We start from the raw sequence: 21,985 nt of genomic DNA, 5'->3' as shown, positions 1-21,985 counted from the left end.
AATTTTGCTTTGTTCTCTTCGTATTTTTAGTTGAAAGCTAAACCTCATGTAATTGGCAAGAGTCCATGAGCTAGTGACGTATGGGATATACAATCCTACCAGGAGGGGCAAAGTTTCCCAAACCTCAAAATGCCTATAAATACACCCCTCCCTACACCCAAAATTCAGTTTTACAAACTTTGCCTCCCTTTGGAGGTGGTGAACTTGTGCTTGATTTTCTTCTGTGATATGCGCTTCTCAGCATTTTGCAGCCCGATTCCTCTCAGAGTACAGTGAATGTCAGAGGGATGTGAAGAGAGTATCGCCTATTGATTATATAGTTTTCCTCACGGTAAATCTTTTCAAAGGTTCTCTGTTATCGGTCATAGAGATTCATCTCCTACCTCCCTTTTCAGATCGATGATATACTCTCATATTCCATTACCTTTACTGTTAATGTTTCAATACTGGTTTGGCAATCTGCTATATGTGTATGGGTTTCTTTTGGTAAGTATGTTTTCATTACTTAAGACACTCTCAGCTATGGTTTGGCACTTTATTTATTAATATAAAGTTCTAAATATATGTATTGTACTTATATTTGCCATGCGTCAGGTTTATGTATATTTCCGTTTGCAGACTATCAGTTTCAAAATTGGGAAAATATATTTAGGAAGTTACTTTTTCTTACCTGGGGTATAGTCTTTTTTTCAAATTGACTGTTTTTTCATTTATTTTCGCGGGCAAAATTAGGCTTGCGACGTTGCAAAATGCTGATATTTATTGCGTCATTCTTGGTGCGAGAATTTTTTTGGCGCAAAGGTATGTTCGGTGTTGCAAATTCGTCATTTCCGGCGTCTTAGTTGACGCCAGGTTTCCTTGCACAAGGTTGCGTCTGCCATGACGCGAGTTGCGTCATTTTCGGATGTTGTTAGCGCCAAAAAATTTCATTTTGCGTTGTGCATCATACTTGGCACCAAATAATTTAATTATTTAAACCCCACTTCCTATATGCTTCTTGCCTTTTTTCTATGCTCAGAGGGCTATGCTGTTTGCTTTTTTTCCCCCATTCCTGAAACTGCCATATAAGGAAATTAATCATTTTGCTTTATATGTTGTTGTTTTTTTTCTTACATTTGCAAGATGTCTCAATCTGATCCTGTCTCAGAAACCACTGTTGGAACCCTGCTGCCTGATAACAGTTCTACCAAAGCTAAGTGTATCTGTTGTAAGTTAGTGGAGATTATATCTCCAGCTGGGTTATGTAATAGTTGTCATGATAAGCTTTTACATGCAGAGAATGTATCCATCAGTACAAGTACAATGCCTGTTGTTCCTTCAACATCTAATGTACATGATATCCCTGTGAATTTTAAAGATTTTATTGCTGATGCGATTCAGAAGGCTTTGTCTGCTATTCCGCCTTCTAATAAACGTAAAAGGTCTTTTAAAACTTCCCATAAAGTTGATGAAATTTCAAATGACTGACAGCATACTGAATTATCCTCCTCTGATGAGGATCTATCTGATTCAGAAGATCTACCTCAGATATTGACACTGACAAATCTACTTATCTCTTTAAGATGGAGTATATTTGTCCCTTGTTAAAAGAGGTGTTAATTACTATGGATATTGAGGAAACTAGTCCTCTTGATACTAAAACTAGTAAACGTCTAAATTTTGTTTATAAACCTCCTGTGGTTTCTCCAGAGGTTTTTCCAGTTCCTGATGCTATTTCTGATATGATTTCAAAGGAATGGAATAGGCCTGGTACTTCTTTTATTCCTTCTTCTAGGTTTAAAAAGTTGTATCCTTTGCCAACAGTTAGATTTGAGTTTTGGGAAAAAATCCTGAAAGTTGATGGGGCTGTTTCTACTCTTGCCAAACGTACTACTATCCCTATGGAAGATAGTACTACCCTTTAGATAGGAAACTTGAATCTTATCTACACAAATCTTATTTATATTCTGGCTATCTTCTCAGGCCTGCCATTTATATGACTGATGTTGCAGCTGCATCAACGTTTTGGTTGGAAAGCTTAGCACAACAGGAAACAGATCCTGATTTGTCTAGCATTGTTTGCTTGCTTCAACATGCTAATCATTTTATCTGTGTTTGATCTATGTCTTTAGCTATTTTAGCTAGAAGAGCTTTGTGGCTCAAATATTGGAATGCTGACATGGTATCTAAGTCTAGATTACTATCTCTTTCTTTCCAATGTAACAATTTATTTGGTTCTGAGTTGGATTTAATTATTTCAACTGTCACTGGGGGGAAGGGAGTTTTTTTTTGCCTCAGGATAAAAGATCTAAGGGTAAATCTAAAGTTTCTAATCGTTTGTGTTCTGGTTTGTTTATGTTCAGGTAATCTTCTTAGACCTGCTATTTCTTTGGCTGATGTTGCTGCCGCTTCCACTTTCTGGTTGGAGGCTTTAGCGCAACAAGTGTCAGACCATAATGCTCATAGCATTGTTAATCTTCGTCAACATGCTAATAACTTTATTTGTGATGCCATTTTTGATATCATTAGAATTGATGTCAGGTATATGTCTTTAGCTATTTTAGCTAGAAGAGCTTTATGGCTTAAATCTTGGAATGCAGATATGACTTCTAAGTCAACTTTGCTTTCTCTTTCTTTCCAAGGTAATAAATTATTTGGTTCACAGTTGGATTCTATTATTTCAACTGTTACTGGGGGGAAAGGAACCTTTTTGCCTCAGGACAAAAAATCTAAAGGTAAATACAGGGCTGCTAATCGATTTCGTTCCTTTCGTCAGAATAAGGAACAGAAGCCTGACCCTTCCCCTAAAGGAACGGTTTCCGTTTGGAAGCCTTCTCCAGTCTGGAATAAATCCAAGCCTTTTAGAAAGTCAAAACCAGCTCCCAAATCCGCATGAAGGTGCGGCCCTCATTCCAGCACAGCTGGTAGGGAGCAGGTTACGATTGTTCAAAGATATTTGGATCAATTCGATTCACAGTCTTTGGATTCAGAACATTGTTTCACAAGGGTACAGAATAGGTTTCAAGGTAAGGCCGCCTGTGAGAAGATTTTTTGTCTCACGCATTCCAGTAAACCCAGTGAAGGCTCAGGCGTTTCTGAAATGTGTTTCAGATCTAGAGTTGGCTGGGGTAATTGTGCCAGTTCCAGTTCTGGAACGGGGTCTGGGGTTTTACTCAAATCTATTCATTGTACCAAAGAAGGAGAATTCCTTCAGACCAGTTCTGGATCTCAAAATATTGAATCGTTATGTAAGGATACCAACATTCAAAATGGTAACTATAAGGACTATTCTGCCTTTTGTTCAGCAAGGGCATTATATGTCCACAATAGATTTACAGGAGGCATACCTTCATATTCCAATTCATCCAGATCACTATCAGTTTCTGAGATTCTCTTTTCTAGACAAGCATTACCAGTTTGTTGCCCTTCCGTTTGGCCTAGCAACAGCTCCAAGGATCTTTTCAAGGTTCTCGGTGCCCTTCTCTCTGTAATCAGAGAACAGGGTATTGCGGTATTTCCTTATTTGGACGATATCTTGGTACTTGCTCAGTCTTTACATTCTGCAGAATCTCATACAAATCAACTTGTGTCGTTTCTTCAAAGACATGGTTGGAGGATCAATTTACCAAAGAGTTCTTTGATTCCTCAGACAAAGGTAACTTTTTTGGGCTTTCAAATAGATTCAGTGTCCATGAGTTTGTCTCTAACAGAAAAGAGATGTCTGAAGTTGGTTTCAGCCTGTCAAAACCTTCAGTCTCAATCGTTCCCTTTGGTAGCTTTGTGCATGGAAATTCTAGGTCTCATGACTGCTGCATCGGACGCAATCTCCTTTGCTCGTTTTCACATGAGACCTCTTCAGCTTTGTATGCTGAACCAGTGGTGCAGGGATTATACAAAGATATCACAAATAATATCCTTAAATCCCAATGTTCGATCTTCTCTGACTTGGTGGTTGAATCACCATCGTCTAATTCAAGGGGCCTCTTTTGTTCGTCCAACTTGGACTGTGATCTCAACAGATGCGAGTCTTTCAGGTTGGGGAGCTGTATGGGGGTTTGGGAATCTCAGGAGGCGAGATTACCAATCAACATTTTGGAACTCCGTGCGATTTTCAGAGCTCTTCAGTTCTGGCCTCTTCTGAAGAGAGGCGTATGTCAATCATCAAGGTGGGACTCACAGTCTTCTAGCTATGAAAGAAGTATCTCGGATACTTGTTTGGGCGGAATCCAGCTCCTGTCTAATCTCTGCGGTTCACATCCCAGGTGTGGACAGTTGGGAAGCGGATTATCTCAGTCGCCAGACGTTACATCCGGGCGAATGGTCTCTTCACCCAGAGGTATTTCTTCAGATTGTTCAAATCTGGGGACTTCCAGAAATAGATCTGATGGCCTCTCATCTAAACAAGAAACTTCCCAGGTATCTGTCCAGATCCAGGGATCCTCAGGCGGAAGCAGTGGACGCGTTGTCACTTCCTTGGAATTATCATCCTGCCTATATCTTTCCACCTCTTGTTCTTCTTCCAAAGGTGATTTCCAAAATTCTATTGGAACGTTCGTTTGTACTGCTGGTGGCTCCAGCATGGCCTCGCAGGTTTTGGTATGCGGATCTCATTTGGATGGCCAGTTGCCAACCTTGGACACTTCCGTTAAGACCAGACCTTCTATCTCAAGGCCCATTTTTCCATCAGGATCTCAAATCATTAAATTTGAAGGTATGGAAATTGAACGCTTGATTCTTAGTCATAGAGGTTTCTCTGACTCAATAATTAATACTATGTTACAGGCTCGTAAATCTGTGTCTAGGAAGATTTATTATCGAGTCTGGAAGACTTACATTTTTTGGTGTTCTCATAAATTCTCCTGGCATTCTTTTAGAATTCCTAGAATTTTACAGTTTCTTCAGGATTGTTTGGATACAGGTTTGTCTGCAAGTTCCTTGAAAGGACAAATCTCTGCTCTTTCTGTTCTTTTTCACAAAAAGATTGCTAATCTTCCTGATATTCATTGTTTTGTACAGGCTTTGGTTCGTATCAAGCCTGTCATTAAGTCAATCTCTCCTCCTTGGAGTCTTAATTTGGTTCTGAGGGCTTTACATGCTCCTCCGTTTGAACCTATGCATTCTCTGGATATTAAATTACTTTCTTGGAAAGTTTTGTTCCTTTTGGCCATCTCTTCTGCTAGAAGAGTTTCTGAGTTATCTGCTCTTTCTTGTGAGTCTCCTTTTCTGATTTTTCATCAGGATAAGGCGGTTTTGCGAACTTCATTTAAATTTTTACCTAAGGTTGTGAATTCTAACAACATTAGTAGAGAAATTGTGGTTCCTTTGTTGTGTCCTAATCCTAAGAACTCTAAGGAAAGATCGTTGCATTCTTTGGATGTAGTTAGAGCTTTGAAATATTATGTTGAAACTACTAAAGATTTTAGAAAGACTTCTAGTCTATTTGTTATCTTTTCTGGTTCCAGGAAAGGTCAGAAAGCTTCTGCCATTTCTTTGGCGTCTTGGTTAAAGTCTTTGATTCATCATGCTTATGTGGAGTCGGGTAAATCCCCGCCTCAAAGGATTACGGCTCATTCGACTAGGTCAGTTTCTACTTCTTGGGCTTTTAGGAATGAAGCTTCTGTTGATCAGATTTGCAAAGCAGCAACTTGGTCTTCTTTGCATACTTTTACTAAATTCTACCATTTTGATGTTTTCTCTTCTTCTGAAGCAGTTTTGGTAGAAAAGTACTTCAGGCAGCTGTTTCAGTTTGATTCTTCTGCTTATAATTTCAGTTTTTTTCATTATTAAGATTAAAACTTTTGATTTGGGTTGTGGATTATTTTTTCAGCGGAATTGGCTGTCTTTATTTTATCCCTCCCTCTCTAGTGACTCTTGCGTGGAAGTTCCACATCTTGGGTATCTGCTATCCCATACGTCACTAGCTCATGGACTCTTGCTAATTACATGAAAGAAAACATAATTTATGTAAGAACTTACCTGATAAATTAATTTCTTTCATAATAGCAAGAGTCCATGAGACCCACCCTTTTTGTGGTGGTTATGATTTTTTTGTATAAAGCACAATTATTCCAATTCCTTATTTTTGATGCTTTCGCTCCTTTCTTATCACCCCACTTCTTGGCTATTCGTTAAACTGAATTGTGGGTGTGGTGAGGGGTGTATTTATAGGCATTTTGAGGTTTGGGAAACTTTGCCCCTCCTGGTAGGAATGTATATCCCATACGTCACTAGCTCATGGACTCTTGCTAATATGAAAGAAATGAATTTATCAGGTAAGTTCTTACATTAATTATGTTTTTTTACCTTAGCTGATGACTTTACAATCTTATGATGTCTGATGATGTGCAAATGACTTCTAAAGTAGTTTGATGATCATCAAATGCCTCCAAGATGGTCTCTAAAGTAATCATGTTTGTCTTGGAAAGGTAATGGTTCTGAATCATGTAGAATCCATACCAGTCTTTTTGAAGGAAGTGAAAAACACATAATTTTCAGTTAAAGACACATAAGGTGTATAGTATTGGATAGGCTGATCAATCTTTCAACCCATATTTCTACTAGGAGTTTAGCAGTAATCCAAATTACACATAATCCAACATTTCCTTTATATATAGAGAATTGGGTGTCATAACATTTTACTAAGCATTAAGGATCAGGAAGTTTTAAGGGATACAGATATGTTCTTTTTCTGCATCCCATATGCCCAAATGAAACACTGTGGATACCCACCAGCAAAACAACATATTCCTCAGTTGGCACCCTTTGAGAAGTTGTATGACCCGCAATCATCCCCCCACTCATTCAGTTTCTTTTCTTTTCAAGCTACTATTAATAACTGATGCAAACCAGCTTCCCTTCTAAATATCTGGCTTGAAAATTATGGGTGAAAATTACAGGGAAAATTTTTTTGGAATGGAGTTTTCTCAATGGCTATAAAAGTCTTGATTTCTGTAACGGAACAGGAAACTGTCTTTAAATTCATGACAAGGTGGTATCTTACATCCAGCAGACTAAAGACAAACGCCTAGATTACGAGTTTTGTCGGTAAAAACCTGCGGGGCTAACGCTCCTTTTTTTCTTACCGCTCCCTTTAAATAACGCTGGTATTACGAGTTTTCTGAATGGCTGCGTTAGCCTCAGAAAAGTGAGCGTTGAGCAAAATTTTATCTCCACTTCTAACCTCAATACCAGCGTTGCTTACGGTAACGGTAAACTGGAAAAACTTGCTCATGCACAATTTCCCCATAAGATACAATGGGGCTGAGACGGCTGAAAAAAACCCTAACACTTGCAAAAAATCAGCGTTCAGCTCCTAACGCAGCCCCATTGTTTCCTGTGGGGAAACACTTTCTAAGTCTACACCTAACACCCTAACATGAACCCCCGAGTCTAAACACCCCTAACCTTACACTTATTAACCCCTAATCTGCCGTCCCCGCTATCGCTGACACCTGATTATACTATTAACCCCTAATCTGCCGCTCCGGACACCGCCGCCACCTACATTATCCCTATGAACCCCTAATCTGCTGCCCCCAACATCGCCGACACCTATATTATATTTATTAACCCCTAATCTTCCGCCCCCAACATCGCCTCCACCTACCTACACTTATTAACCCCTAATCTGCCGACTGGACATCACCGCCACTATAATAAATGTATTAACCCGTAAACTGCCGCAGTCCCGCCTCGCAAACACTATAATAAATTTTATTAACCCCTAATCTGCCCTCCCTAACATCGCCGACACCTACCTACAATTATTAACTCCTAATCTGCCGCCTCCAACGTCGCTGCTACTATAATAAAGTTATTAACCCCTAAACCTACGTCTAACCCTAACACCCCCCTAACTTAAATATAATTTAAAGAAATCTAAATAAAATTACTATAATTTAATAAATTATTCTTGTTTAAAACTAAATACTTACCTACAGGCAACTTTGTATTTATTTTAACTAGGTACAATAGCTATTAAATAGTTAATAACTATTTAATAGCTACCTAGTTGAAATAATTACAAAATTACCTGAAAAATAAATCCTAACCTAAGTTACAAATACACCTAACACTACACTATCAATAAATTAATTAACTAAATTACCTACAATGATCTAAACTAAAATACAATTAAATAAACTAAACTATATTACAAAAAAAAACCCACTAAATTACAAAAAATAAAAAAATATTACAAGAATTTTAATCTAATTACACCTAATCTAAGCCCCCTAATAAAATAAAAAAGCTCCCCAAAATAATAAAATTCCCTACCCTATGCTAAATTACAAAAGTAATCAGCTCTTTAACCAGCCCTTAAATGGGCTTTTTGCGGGGCATTACCCCAAAGTAATCGGCTCTTTTACCTGTAAAATAAAATACAATACCCCCCCAACATTACAACCCACCACCCACACACCCCTACTCTAAAACCCACCTGATCCCCCCTTTAAAAAAAACTAACACTACCCCCCTGAAGATCACCCTACCTTGTCCTAAAGCCGAATGAAGGTTCCTTTAAATGACATCATCTAAGATGGCGCCCCTCGAATTTCCGATTGGCTGATAGGATTCTTCATTCGGCTTTAGGACATCGGAAGAAGAGGATGGCTCCGCGTCGGCTGGATAGAAGATGGCTCTGCTCCGGAAGGATGAAGATAGAAGATGCCGCCTGGATGAAGATGTCTGCCGGTCCGGATGTCCTCTTCTGCCCGGATAGGATGAAGACTTCTGCCGGTCCGGATGTCCTCTTCTGGCCCATCAAAGCCCGGCTGGGTGAACACGGCTCAAGGTATGGTGATCTTCAGGGGGGTAGTGTTAGGTTTTTTTTAAGGGGGGATTGGGTGGGTTTTAGAGTAGGGGTGTGTGGGTGGTGGGTTGTAATGTTGGGGGGTATTGTATTTTATTTTACAGGTAAAAGAGCTGATTACTGTGGGGCAATGCCCCACAAAAAGCCTTTTTAAGGGCTGGTAAAAGAGCAGATTACTTTTTAATTTAGTAGGGTAGGAAATTTTATTATTTTGGGGGGCTTTTTTATTTTATTAGGGGGCTTAGATTAGGTGTAATTAGATTAAAATTCTTGTAATATTTTTTTATTTTTTGTAATTTAGTGTTTTTTTTGTAATATAGTTTAGTTTATTTAATTGTATTTTAGTTTAGATCATTGTAGTTAATTTATTTAATTAATTTATTGATAGTGTAGTGTTAGGTGTATTTATAACTTAGGTTAGGATTTATTTTACAGGTACTTTTGTAATTATTTTATCTAGGTAGTTATTAAATAGTTATTAACTATTTAATAGCTATTGTACCTAGTTAAAATAAATACAAAGTTGCCTGTAAAATAAATATAAATCCTAAAATAGCTACAATGTAACTCTTAGTTATATTGTAGCTATATTAGGGTTTATTTTATAGGTAAGTATTTAGTTTTAAATAGGATTAATTTATGTAATTTATAGTAATTTTAGTTCATTTTATTTAAATTATATTTAACTTAGGGGTGTGTGAAGGTTAGGGTTAGACTTAGGTTTAGGGGTTAATAACTTTATTATAGTAGCAGCGACGTTGGGGCGGGAAATTAGGGGTTAATAATTGTAGGTAGGTGGCAGCGACATTGGGGGGGCAGATTAGGGGTTAATAAAATTTATTATAGTGTTTGCGAGGCGGGAGTGCGACGGTTTAGGGGTTAATACATTTATTATAGTGGCGGCGATGTCCGGTCGACAGATTAGGGGTTAATAAGTGTAGGTAGGGGGCGGCAGATTAGGGGTTAATAACTATAATGTAGGTGTCGGTGATGTTAGGGGCAGCAGATTAGGGGTTCATAGCTATAATGTAGGTGGCGGCGGTGTCCGGTCGTCAGATTAGGGGTTAAATTATTTATTATAGGGTTTGCAATATGGGGGTGCCTCGGTTTAGGGGTTCATAAGTAGTTTATGGGTGTTAGTGTACTTTTTAGCACTGTAGTTAAGAGCTTTATGTTCCGGCGTTAGCCCATAAAACTCTTAACTAATGAATTTTTTATGCGGTAGGAGTCTTGGAGGTAGAGGCTGTACCGCTCACTTCTTCCAAGACTCGTAATACCGGCGTTAGGCAAATCCCATTAAAAAGATAGGATACGCATTTGACGTTAGGGGATTTGCGGTAGCAAAAAGTCGCAGAAGAAAAGTGAGCGGTACACCTGTACCTGCCAGACTCGTAATACCAGCGGGCGTTAAAAGCAGCGTTAGGACAATGCCTCATATCTCCTGGGGTTGTAAATGCATAGAAATGTTTCAGTGAGAAATCACAAGCTCAATGAGCAAAGTAGATGAAACCATAATACATAATGACCCCAAGATTCTGTTATTTCTGGCACTCTCTATGTTAAAAACTAAAGCAAAATGACATCTATTACATATTAGGATAAAAAGTGTTAAAACTTCCTTGCCACTGGAAATCTACTATAACCCCAACCACTACGGAATGGGAAGAAGTAGTCACAACATTCCTGCAGTTGGATATTATATAACAATAGGCCAACATGAAAACTATGTTAGAGACGTGGAAACAGAAAATGGGTACCATGCCACTTATTCTTATAGTCTACCCTTCCTATTCCATTTATTCCCTTCCCTCTAAATTTATTTTAAATAATAATTGTATTTTTTCCCCCTCTTGGAGAATTTGCCTGTTGAATTTGACATGTATTGCACATTGGTGCAGCATTGGACTTATGTTGTACATTAAAGGGATAGGAAACTCAAACATTTTCTTTTGTAATTCAGACAGAGCTCAGGAGTGTGCACGTATCTTTAACCATCTGTTGTTATCGTTTGTACAAATGTTGTACTTGTACATACAAACAACTGCTGCCATAGAATGCTATAGGCATGGCTATAAACATTGTTGCAAACACAGCTGCCAGGTGGCTAGAGACATGAGATCACTTAGCATTACTCTTTAACAAAGGATGCCAAGACAACTTGTCACAATTGATAATAAAAGTAAAATGGAAAGTTGTTTATAATGTCATGCTCTATCCAATCCAATGAAGTTTAATTTTGACTTTACTGTTTCTTTAATGCATTGAAATGGTCAGTAAACTGTTCTGTAAAGGTAAAGCTGCTTATAATCTGTGAATTAATAAAATATTTACATTGTTTATGTTACCTCATCTTTTCTATTTCAGCTTGGTTGCTGATATTGTGGTATTTAACTCTTCTTTCAACATGGAATCCTTTCTGACCTCTATAAGCAAGTTTCTGAAGATGATACCAGACCATCGCCCCAAAGATCTAGAAAGAATCATCAGACCCAAATGCCAAGTCCTTTATTTCCCAATCAAATTTCCAGACTTTAGCAGGTAAGAAGCTTTGTTGTCATTCAGTAACATTAAAGGGGTATATTCAATTCTGTTTTATACACTTATTGTTGAAATTTGTTATTGTTGTATCCTAAAAATGATATTAACACTTATTAAACAAACATTTACCAATATTACAATAGATATGTGATTGATGGTAGCTGGTAAGTAGTAACTCCTATCATCTGTCCTGTTGCACCATTAGGGTGCAGAAATTAATAACAAAACACAATAGTATGGGACTCACAACTGGTATTTTGTGACAGTGGTTACAAAGTTTTCACTATTCATTTTTACTGATAACTGGTTACTACCCAAAGTTTCTTTACCCCAGCACAAAGCTGGTAAAACCTTGTGTGTCAAGTCGCAAATCTTGAAAAACAAAAAAAGAGGGAAAAGAGAAAATATATATTTGAATGTATAATGATTTTAAAAATATAATGGACAACATTAAAGGGACACTGTACTCAAAAATTTTCTTTTGTGATTCAGATAGAGCATGCATTTTTAAGCAACTTTCTAATTTACTCCAATTATCAAATTTTCTACATTCTCTTGGTATGTTTATTTGAAAAGCAAGAATGTAAGTTTAGATGCCGGCCCATTTTTGGTGAACAACCTGGGTTGTCCTTGCTGATTGGTCAGCACCAATAAACAAGTGCTGTCCATGGTCCGGAAGCAAACATTTGCTGGCTCCTTTGCTGAAATGCCTTCTTTTTCAAATAAAGATAGCAAGAGAATGAATTAAAATTGATAATAGAAGTAAAATAGAAAATTGCTTAAAATTGCATGCTCTATCTGAATCATGAAAGAAAAAATTTGGGTTCAGTGTCCCTTTAATGTATATGGGCACCTTTACGCTACATGATGTTTTTAAATTGCAAAAATAAGCCTTGGTTGTCGTTATTTTACTTTACAATGTATTTATGAGAAATGTTGGTAAAAGCTAATATGGTTAGCTAATATGGTTAGCAGTTATCCTTAGGTAGACAATATTGTTGCCAAAGGTTACATAATGTGTATTTCCTCAGGCTCCTTCACATCAAACTATTTTATTGTGAGATTCATAACAGGAGAAAAATTCATAAGAATGAATATTCTGGACCCGCTTAAACTATGGGCCATGTAAAAGCTGTATTGTGTACACAATTTGTAAATTACATAAGATGTTGTTTACGCTTAGTCCCATTCCCTCTCAAAGCTGCAAAGCTGACATTCTGAAATTCAAACCTTTCCCTGTCCCCAGTAATTAGGATAAAGGGTTTTAACACTCATGGTTAGTGTTTGGCTGAAGCCATTTATTATCAATCAACTGTGTTTACTCTTTTTAAATCATAATGACAACAGAAACTACCCAAATGACCCTGATCAAACGTTTACATACCCTGGTGATTTTGGCCTGATAACATGCACACAAGTTGACACAAAGGGGTTTGAATGGCTTTTAAAGGTAACCATCCTCACCTGTGATCTGTTTGCTTGTAATTAGTGTGTGCGTATTAAAGGTCAATGAGTTTTTGGACTCCTGACAGACCCTTGCACCTATCATCCAGTGCTGCACTGACAATTCTGTATTCTGAGTCATGGGGAAAGCAAAAGAATTGTCAAAGGATCTGCGGGAAAAGGTAGTTGAACTGTATAAAACAGGAAAGGGATATTAAAAGATATCCAAGGAATTGAGAATGCAAATAAGCAGTGTTCAAACTCTAATAAAGAAGTGGAAAATGAGGGGTTCTGTTGAAACCAAACCACGGTCAGGTAGATCAACTAAAATTTCAGCCACAACTGTCAGGAAAATTGTTTGGGATGCAAAGACAAACCCACAAATAACTTCAGGTGAAATACAGGACATGTGGTGGCTGTTTCAAGATGCACAATAAGGAGGCACTTGAAGAAAGATGGGCTGCATGGTCGAGTCGCCAGAAGAAAGCCATTACTACGCAAATGCCACAAAGTAACCTAAGTCTATATAATAAAGACAAACATAATAAAATATCCTAGAACAGTGTATACAAAGTATACTACAATCAGATCACCTAGATGCCTGAAGTAGTCCCACAGTTAAAATATATCAGGAGGTTGTGCTGAGTGCATCTCACCTAATTTCAAGAAAAGCAGGAATAAGCATACTTCTTGTAAATACAATTTAACATAAGAACACAAAAACTATATATGTCATCTTTGATGTAAAACAAAGTACAAGCTTATGGGAATGCGCTAAAATTTTGGGAAAGCACCTTCAGGAAGTTAGGAGCATATAGAGAAATACTTTGGAAATATTATATCTTAGGTCACTAATATGCTATTTGGGATGTACCTTGATAATTTATTGCAGCTTAAATTGCCCCTGAAGCTGTAGGGCCTGTAAGTACAAAGGCTCTTTGTGAGATATTAGTGTTGAACATAAGGGCTATCATTGGGGGTATATTAACAAGGGTGGTGAATCAGAAATCTTTTAGATGATTATGTTATGTTAAAAGTGGGGTATGAATGTGGCTGCAGCTTGTTAGTGAGTCAGTTGTTGTATCAGGCATGTCTCAGAAACCCAATCTTAACCGAGTGGGTTAACAACATTATACAGACCCAAAAGCAATGTACAGCCAATTAACGTGTACACTTTAGGTAAAGTTAAAGTGTTAATGCAAATAAGATATTATGTACATCGGGACCCCCTATCATTGTTCACTACATATTCAGCTAAACAAAGGTTGACCCTTCTTAGAGATCAATTAAAAGCTAGAGCTAAATTTTGTATGGATATTTTTGTTTTTAAACAATTGGGGGCTCGGACCTGTCATCGCCCTGGTTCTTCCGGTTTCTGAGGCTTTTGCTTAGCGTTTTCCCTTGTGGTTTCCGTTGCGGGTTGTTACCGGACTTTGCAGACTTTAGGGCGAGTTCGGGTTCTCCACTTCCAGGGAACTTGGGCTATGTTGACCTGGTCACGGTTGGCCAGGTTTTCTGCGGCCGATGCACATGGGGCTTGCCTTAAGCTTATTGAACGGTTTCCCTTGGACAGTTTTCTGAGGTAACCTGATGGCTTCGAGGTTCTGCAGGCGAAGGGTTTGCAGGGTATCCGCTGCAGCTATTGCACCTTGTCTGTGTAATAGCAGGCTAATTTCTAAGGGGATTCCTTCCAAGTTCATCTGCGTTGGAGATTGATCTCTAGTTCAGCCTGTGGCCTTGTGTCTTGTGGGCAGGTGCTCTGTATTTAATGGTGCCTTTTTCTTCAGGGGCTTGTTCTGCTCCTTACGTAGGTGTGGTCCTTGTCTTAGGACTTCTCCTGGATTCAGGAGGTGGAACAGAGGATTTAACCTATGTTGAAGAGTACATACTCTCTGGGTTGTTCTGTTCTATCTGGAGTCTTGCTGGCTCTGCGTTGAGACTATGTTGGGCCTTTTTTTGCTATATTCTTCAGCCTTGTTGACTGTCTCTAAGGAGTTTCGGGTGGGTACCCCGAGCCCTGTTGGAATGGCTGGGGCCATTCTTCCGCTTTTTTGTGAGCTGGTTGGGGGGTTCTTTTGTTCCCCTGTTTTCAGACCTGCCGACGCTTGGGCTGGCCCGGCTGGGAGTAGGTTGTTGTTCATCATTGGGGGTGCAGTGGGCATCGTTTAGGTTCTGTGCTTCTCCCTCTTTGAGACCTATGTGTCGGTCTGGCAGCTTGGATTGCCTGGAGTGTGCTCTCTGTCTTGGAGTTTTTGCAATCTGATCTCTTGTTTGGCCGCTTTTTATTTCTCAGCAAGTATTTTTTTCTGTGTCATCCTGATGATGACTGCATATTCTTGACTCAGATGTTTACCTTGTCTTGGTCTGCTACACGTATTATATGTTTGAATACTTCAATATTCTAAGTTCTGATGTTTTGAGGACTCTGTCTTCAGTTGACTTTTTAGGCGCTTTTGCACGATGTTGAGAGGAAAGTTTTCTCTGTTCCGATGGCCGTTCCTAATGCTTGTGGCTTTTGTTTGGTCTGGGCGTTGCCTCCCATTGTTTGTCAGGACCCATTTGGGTCTTTGTGAACTGGGCTCGTTCTGGGAGTTCTTCTTTTATGGAATTTGTGGTGACCTTTCGTTTTCCTTTGGTTCTCCTTGCCCTATCCCTTTGGGAATTTTGGGCTGGTGTTCCCTTCGCTAGTGAGGGGTGTGTGGTTGGGGACCAACTGCTGGGCGATAGTGTCTCCTGAGGACTGTTGGCTCAGTTGAGTCTGATTTTGCGGTCTCTATCTAGGCTTCCGGACTGTCAGTGTCCTTGGGGCCTTTTTTCTTTTCAATGTTTCTTGACTTCGGACGAAGCAGGGTTTTGTTGGGTAGTGGTTTCAGGCCTGGTGCCTTCAGAATGGGCCGCCTCTTGTACCCTCCCGTCTTGGCATTCAGTGTCCTCTAAAGCTTGGGTATTGTTTTCCCAAAAGTAATGAATGCAGGTGTGGACTCTTTCTATTTATGTATATTTTTTTCAGATGGAAAGAGTCCACACCCACCCATTTTTTTATGTGGGGCGTCTGTATTTTTATTCTTTTGGCACCTTTTCACCCTGATAATTCTTCTACTGTTCCTTTTTCCTCGGCAGAATGACTGGGGGATGAGGGAAGTAGGGAGAGTATTTAAGCCTTTGGCTGGAGTGGAAGTAATGAATGCAGCTGTGGACTCTTTCCATCAGAAGAAAATTAAATTATCAGGTAGGCATAATTTAAGTTTTTTTTTTAAATATATATATTTATATATATATATATATATATATATATATATATAATATATACATATATATATATATATATATATATATATATATATATATATATATATATAAACTATTTTTAAAAAGTGAATTTGTTCCTCTGGGTGTAGGAGTTTGTAACGTGTAAATTATTTTATTGCATGTGTAATAACAGGTAGAGTTAAAAAGGAATTAACAAAAATGTATTTCTGTTCACTAATCATATTGTAGAATTTGGAATATTTTGAAATTTTTTTTTTTAAATATATATATTTATATATATATATATATATATATATATATATATATATAATATATACATATATATATATATATATATATATATATATATATATATATATATATATATATATATATAATATATATATATATATAATATATATATAAACTATTTTTAAAAAGTGAATTTGTTCCTCTGGGTGTAGGAGTTTGTAACGTGTAAATTATTTTATTGCATGTGTAATAACAGGTAGAGTTAAAAAGGAATTAACAAAAATGTATTTCTGTTCACTAATCATATTGTAGAATTTGGAATATTTTGATAGCTACAAAGTTCATTTGGTTAAAAGATTGTATTTCTCCTCTGGAGCCTAGCTGAGTGGAAATGAAGAAGAAAAAGGTTAAGAATTACTATGACCAAAGTAAGATTTATAAAGCAGGCTCTTAGCCCAGAGTGTTTTTGAGTTATTTTCAAATGGTAATTTGCTTTATCCAAACCAAATGCATATAGTGTAAGTAAGTGATTATTTGCATGACTGACAATCATTTCACTGCCTGCAGTCTTTTTCAAATGCATAATTTTGCATAGATACAAAATAATAAAAAAAAAAATAAAAAAAAATTCTCAAGGCTAATGAATTAAGGTGATTTATTTTGTGTTATGTCTGACCTCTAATTTTTTTTTTATACGTCCTTTTCTCTTTTAATCTAAAAAGTGGGATGTTTAGTTTAGTGTTTAGGTGTTGCCTGGTAACTTATTTATAAAGTTTGCCACCAGGGCTGAAGTTTTTCTATTAGTCTATTAATAAAACTCATGTAATTATCATGATTAACTTTTTTTTTAAAGGGACAGTCTACACAATAATTGTTATTGTTTTAAAAGATAGATAATCCTTTAATTTCCCATTCCCTAGTTTTGCATAACCAACACTGTTATATTAATATACTTTTTACCTCTGTAATTACCTTGTATCTAAGCCTCTACAAACTGCCCCCTTATTTCAGTTCTTTTGACAGACTTGCATTTTAGTCAATCAGTGCTGACTCCTAGGTAACTTGAGCTCAATGTTATCTATATGACACACATAAACTAACACCCTCTAGTGGTGAAAAACTGTCAAAATGCATTCAGATAAGAGGCCGTCTTCGAGGTCTAAGAAATTAGCATATGAACCTCCTAGGTTTAGCTTTCAACTAAGAATACCAAGAGAACAAAGAAAATTGGTGATGAAAGTAAATTGGAAAGTTGTTTAAAATTACATGCAGAGGAAATAGCAAACATAGCTCAGCTCCTGAAATAAACCTCCTGGGTAGTGCACGCTGGACAGGGGGCCACGGCAAAGGTCCCAAGGCAATATAGCAAAAAGTTCACGTCCACAGCACTGTATATGCAGAAAACTTTTAATAAAGCATCCAGACAAGTAAGAGATGCAACATTTTGTGCTCAAGTCATGATTAAGAACTTGTGAGTCAGAAACGTTGCAATTCTCTTACTTGTCTGGATGCTTTATTAAAAGTTTTCTGCATATACAGTGCTGTGGACGTGAACTTTTTGTTTAAATGACATGCCCTATCTGAATCATGAAAGTTTATTTTGGGCTAGACTGTCCCTTTAAGTAGCTTTAGTATGGTATTTTTAACTCCTGTCGTTGAGTAACACTAATATGATATTTTTTTTAGATGGGCATAATCACAGTGATTGTCTTATTTGCTCACTCAGGGAAATCTTTAAAGTGTTTCTAGTTGGATGTCCTTGAGCACTGAAACTGAAAAACACGCTTGCTGTTATGGTAATTTTTTTTATTTTTTTTTTTACTTTTTTATTTTTCTCCTTTCACTTATCAGTGTAGCTGATACACACGACTTGGAAGAGATAAACTATCCTGCCCAAGTGAAACATGTTTAGATAATGGATTTGGAGTGAACAACAAGAGATTGATGCATTGTGATGTTGCGGAAAATCTTAACACAGAAAATGCTTTTGTTGATATGGCAACAAAACTGCAATCTTGTGTTTTGGGAACTAGTACAAGTATGATTTCCAGTATGAATTACTGGTGTAAATGGCCTAGCATTTTGCTTTCCAACTGTATCTATTCTTTGTTAATAGAATAGAATTATATCACTGAAAATCCATCTGTGATTTGGAGAATTTTTGTGGGCAGTTAATGGAAGTAGATGTCTTAGATACTGATCTGTTGTTTTAAAATACATATTTTACACTTTTAGAACATTGAGTATAGTAAAAATCACAGAACAAGTTGTCTGTAGGATACTTCAGTAATGGGAGAACCATGTTTCCATAAGTAACAATATGGCACATCTTTTACAAATAAAGGAATAGTATATATACCAATCTAAATTGTTTCTGTACTAGATTAGAAAACACAGTAAATCTTGCACATTGTTACTTATTTTAACATTAAACTCTTAATCATGACACATGCCACAGATATAAATATATTGTTTCAAGCAGTGTGGTATATCTGTGTTCTTTTTAGCCCATATTAAAGGGACACTGAACCCAAAAATTTTCTTTCATGATTCAGATAGAGCATGCAATTTTAAGCAACTTTCTAATTTACTCCTATTATCAATGTTTCTTCGTTCTCTTGCTATCTTTATATAAAAAAGAAGGCATCTAAGCTTTTTTAATGATTCAGCACTCTGGACAGCAGTTTTTGATTGGTGGATGAATGTATCCACCAATCAGCAAGGACAACCTAGGTTGTTCACCAAAAATGGGCCGGCATCTAAACTTACATTCTTGCATTTCAAATAAAGATACCAAGAGAATAAGGAACATTTGATTATAGGAGTAAATTACAAAGTTGCTTAAAATTTCATGCTCTATCTGAATCACAAAAGAAAAAATTTGGGTACAGTGTCCCTTTAAGCTTAGATTTGCTAATATTAAAAAGTGTTACATTTTTATTGCACAAATTATCATTAAATTAATTTATGTTAAGTTTTGCAATTAACTGGTGCTTTGGATAGCTAAATTAGAAAATATTACTCTGCCCCCACCCGGCTACTTCATAATGCTACCTGCGATGTGTAGCGCAATATTTGTTTATACAAACTCAATTAATTGTTATGTATAAGGCTTCAAGTCCAAAAAAATATTTAGTGATCAGAGATCTCTTAAAGTTATAGTGTAATACGAACCTGCATAACGGTATTTGCCTTGATATCACCTGTTTAAAACATCATTCCCGGCAACGATGATTGTAACTTTCAAAACCTAGCCTACAAGTTCACTGTTAGAATCTACTAACGAGTGTATTTTCTATTTAAGATTGGGTAGTCATAGTTACCATAAGATCAGCAATCACAAAGTTTGAATATAATTGCATATACGCTCATGACCAGTATTGTAGTGTTTTAAACTTTGCAGAGCAGCAATATTCGTAGCTGTCTAATCTTAGAATTTATGGAAATAAAAGTTATTTTTTAAATACCTATACCAGAATACAAATACTCTTTCCAATTGTGCTCAAAGGCATTCTTTTTACCTACTTTTTACTAAAAAAGATGCATGTCCACCAGGGTCTACAATGGCAACCTACGATGTGTATCGCCACTGTTACCAGCGCTGCAGCTTACTGGTTTGATGCGTTGTTTGAATCTCTTCAGACGGATACCCCTCTTGATGAGATCCAGGACAGGATTAAGGCTCTCAAGTTAGCCAATTCCTTTATTACAGATGCTTCCTTACAGATTATTTAACTGGGAGCCAAAATTTCTGGGCCTTGTGGTTGAAGTCCTGGTCTGTGGACAAGTCTTCCTCCCTTTCCTCCAAGCAAGATCAAGCCAAACCTTCCTGGAAGCCCAACCAGTCCTTGAATAAGGGATAGCAATTTAAAAAGCCTTCAGCTGATTCCAAGTCAGCATGAAGGGTTGGCCCCCGATCCAGGAGTGGATCTTGTAGGGGGCAGACTCTCTCTTTTTTCCCAGGCTTGGATAAGAGATGTACCGGATCCCTGGGCAGTGGACATTGTCTCCCAGGGATACAAAATAGACTTCAAATCTTTTCCTCCCAGAGGCAGGTTTCTCCTCTCCAGATTATCTGTAGACCAGAAAAAAAGAGAGGCATTCTTACATTGCGTCAAGGACCTTTCCGACCTGGGGTAATAGTTCCAGTTCCCTTTCAGGAAAGGGGTCTGGGATTTTACTCAAATCTGTTCCTAGTTCCTAAAAAAGAGGGAACTTTTTGACCAATCCTACATCTAAAATGTTTAAACAAGTTTTTCAGAGTTCCATCCTTCATGATGGAAACTATACGCTCCATTCTTCCCTTGGTACAAGAGGTTCAGTTCATGACAACAAGGATGCATACCTTCATATTCCCATTCACAGCGACCATCACAAGTTTCTGAGAATCACCTTTTTGGACAATCATTTCCAGTTCGTGGCCCTTCCATTCGGTCTTGCCACAACTCCCAGAATTTTTTTTAAAGGTTCTGGGGGCTCTTTTAGCTGTGCTTCGATCTCGGGGCATTGCAGTGGCACCTTATCTGGATGACATTCTGGTTCAGGCGCCATCTTTTCAACAAGCAGAATCTCATACGGAGATCTTGTTGTCTTTTCTTCGATCCCTCGTATCGAAGGGGAATCTGGAAAAAAGTTCCAGCTAGAAGGGTCGTATTTTTGGGGACCATAATAGACTCCCTGTTAATGAAGATTTTTCTGATGGAGGTCAGAAAATGAAAGATTTTCAACTCTTGTCTTGCTCTTCTGTCCTCTCCATGGCCGTCAGTGGCTCAATGTATGGAGGTAATTGGTCTGATGGTGGCCTCCATGGACATCATGCCGTTTGCTCAGTTCCATCTCAGACCTCTGCTGTTATGCATGCTCAGACAATGGAACGGGGACTATACGGACCTGTCTCTGCATGTAGATCTAGATCAGGCATCAATAGGCTCTCTTCCGTGGTGGCTTTCTCAAGATCATCTCTCCCAGAGTACTTGCTTCCGCAGACCCTCCTGGGTGATTGTGACCACGAATGCCAGCCTTCTAGGTTGGGGAGCAGTATGGGGCTTGTTGAAGGATCAGGGCTTATGGACCCAGGAGGAGTCAGTCCTGCCCATAAACATCTTGGAGCTGAGAGCAATCTTCAATGCTCTTCTGGCCTGGCCTCAGTTAGCCTTAGCCTGATTTACCAGATTCCAGTCGGACAACATAGCCTTGGTGGCCTACATCAACCACCAGGGGGGAACTTGGAGTTCCTTGGCCATGACAGAGGTGGCCCAAATTATTCAGTGGGCGGAGACCCACAAGTGCTGTCTTTCTGCTATCCACATCCCAGGAGTGGATAATTGGGAAGGGGATTTTCTGAGCAGACAGACATTTTATCCTGGGGAGTGGGAACTTCATTCGGATGTGTTTTCTAGCTTGACCAGCTTGACCTCAAGTAGGGGCAGCCGGAGTTGGATCTCATGGCTTCTCGTCAGAATGCCAAACTTCTGAGATACGGCTCGAGGTCAAGAGTTCCGCAGGCATTTCTGATTGATGCTCTGGCAGTTCCTTGGAATTTCAGTCTAGCATACCTGTTTCCTCCGTTCGCTCTACTTTCAAGAGTCATTGCTTGAATCAAGCAGGAGAGGGCGTCTGTAATTCTCATAGCCCCGGTGTGGCCTCGCAGGATTTGGTATGCAGACCTAGTGGAAATGTCATCCTTTCCACCTTGGAGACTGCCTCTGAGGA

The 21,985-nt window shown here is 38.1% G+C and overlaps 1 protein-coding gene across 3 annotated transcripts in view; it reads left to right on the top strand.

Moving 5' to 3' along the window:
- GTDC1 (glycosyltransferase like domain containing 1) overlaps positions 1-21,985 on the top strand; it is an 849,799-nt gene that overhangs the window by 292,464 nt on the left and 535,350 nt on the right. For all 3 annotated transcript variants that reach the window (XM_053698268.1, XM_053698267.1, XM_053698269.1), the window contains exon 4: positions 11,156-11,329. In XM_053698268.1, coding sequence (XP_053554243.1) covers positions 11,156-11,329 — 174 coding nt within the window. The remainder of the gene's footprint in view (positions 1-11,155; positions 11,330-21,985) is intronic.

Source organism: Bombina bombina, chromosome 1 (assembly GCF_027579735.1).
Source record: "Bombina bombina isolate aBomBom1 chromosome 1, aBomBom1.pri, whole genome shotgun sequence".
In the NCBI taxonomy this organism is placed as follows: domain Eukaryota; kingdom Metazoa; phylum Chordata; class Amphibia; order Anura; family Bombinatoridae; genus Bombina; species Bombina bombina.
Note: the sequence above shows the minus strand (reverse complement) of the source record. Positions and strands in the feature narration are given on the sequence as shown.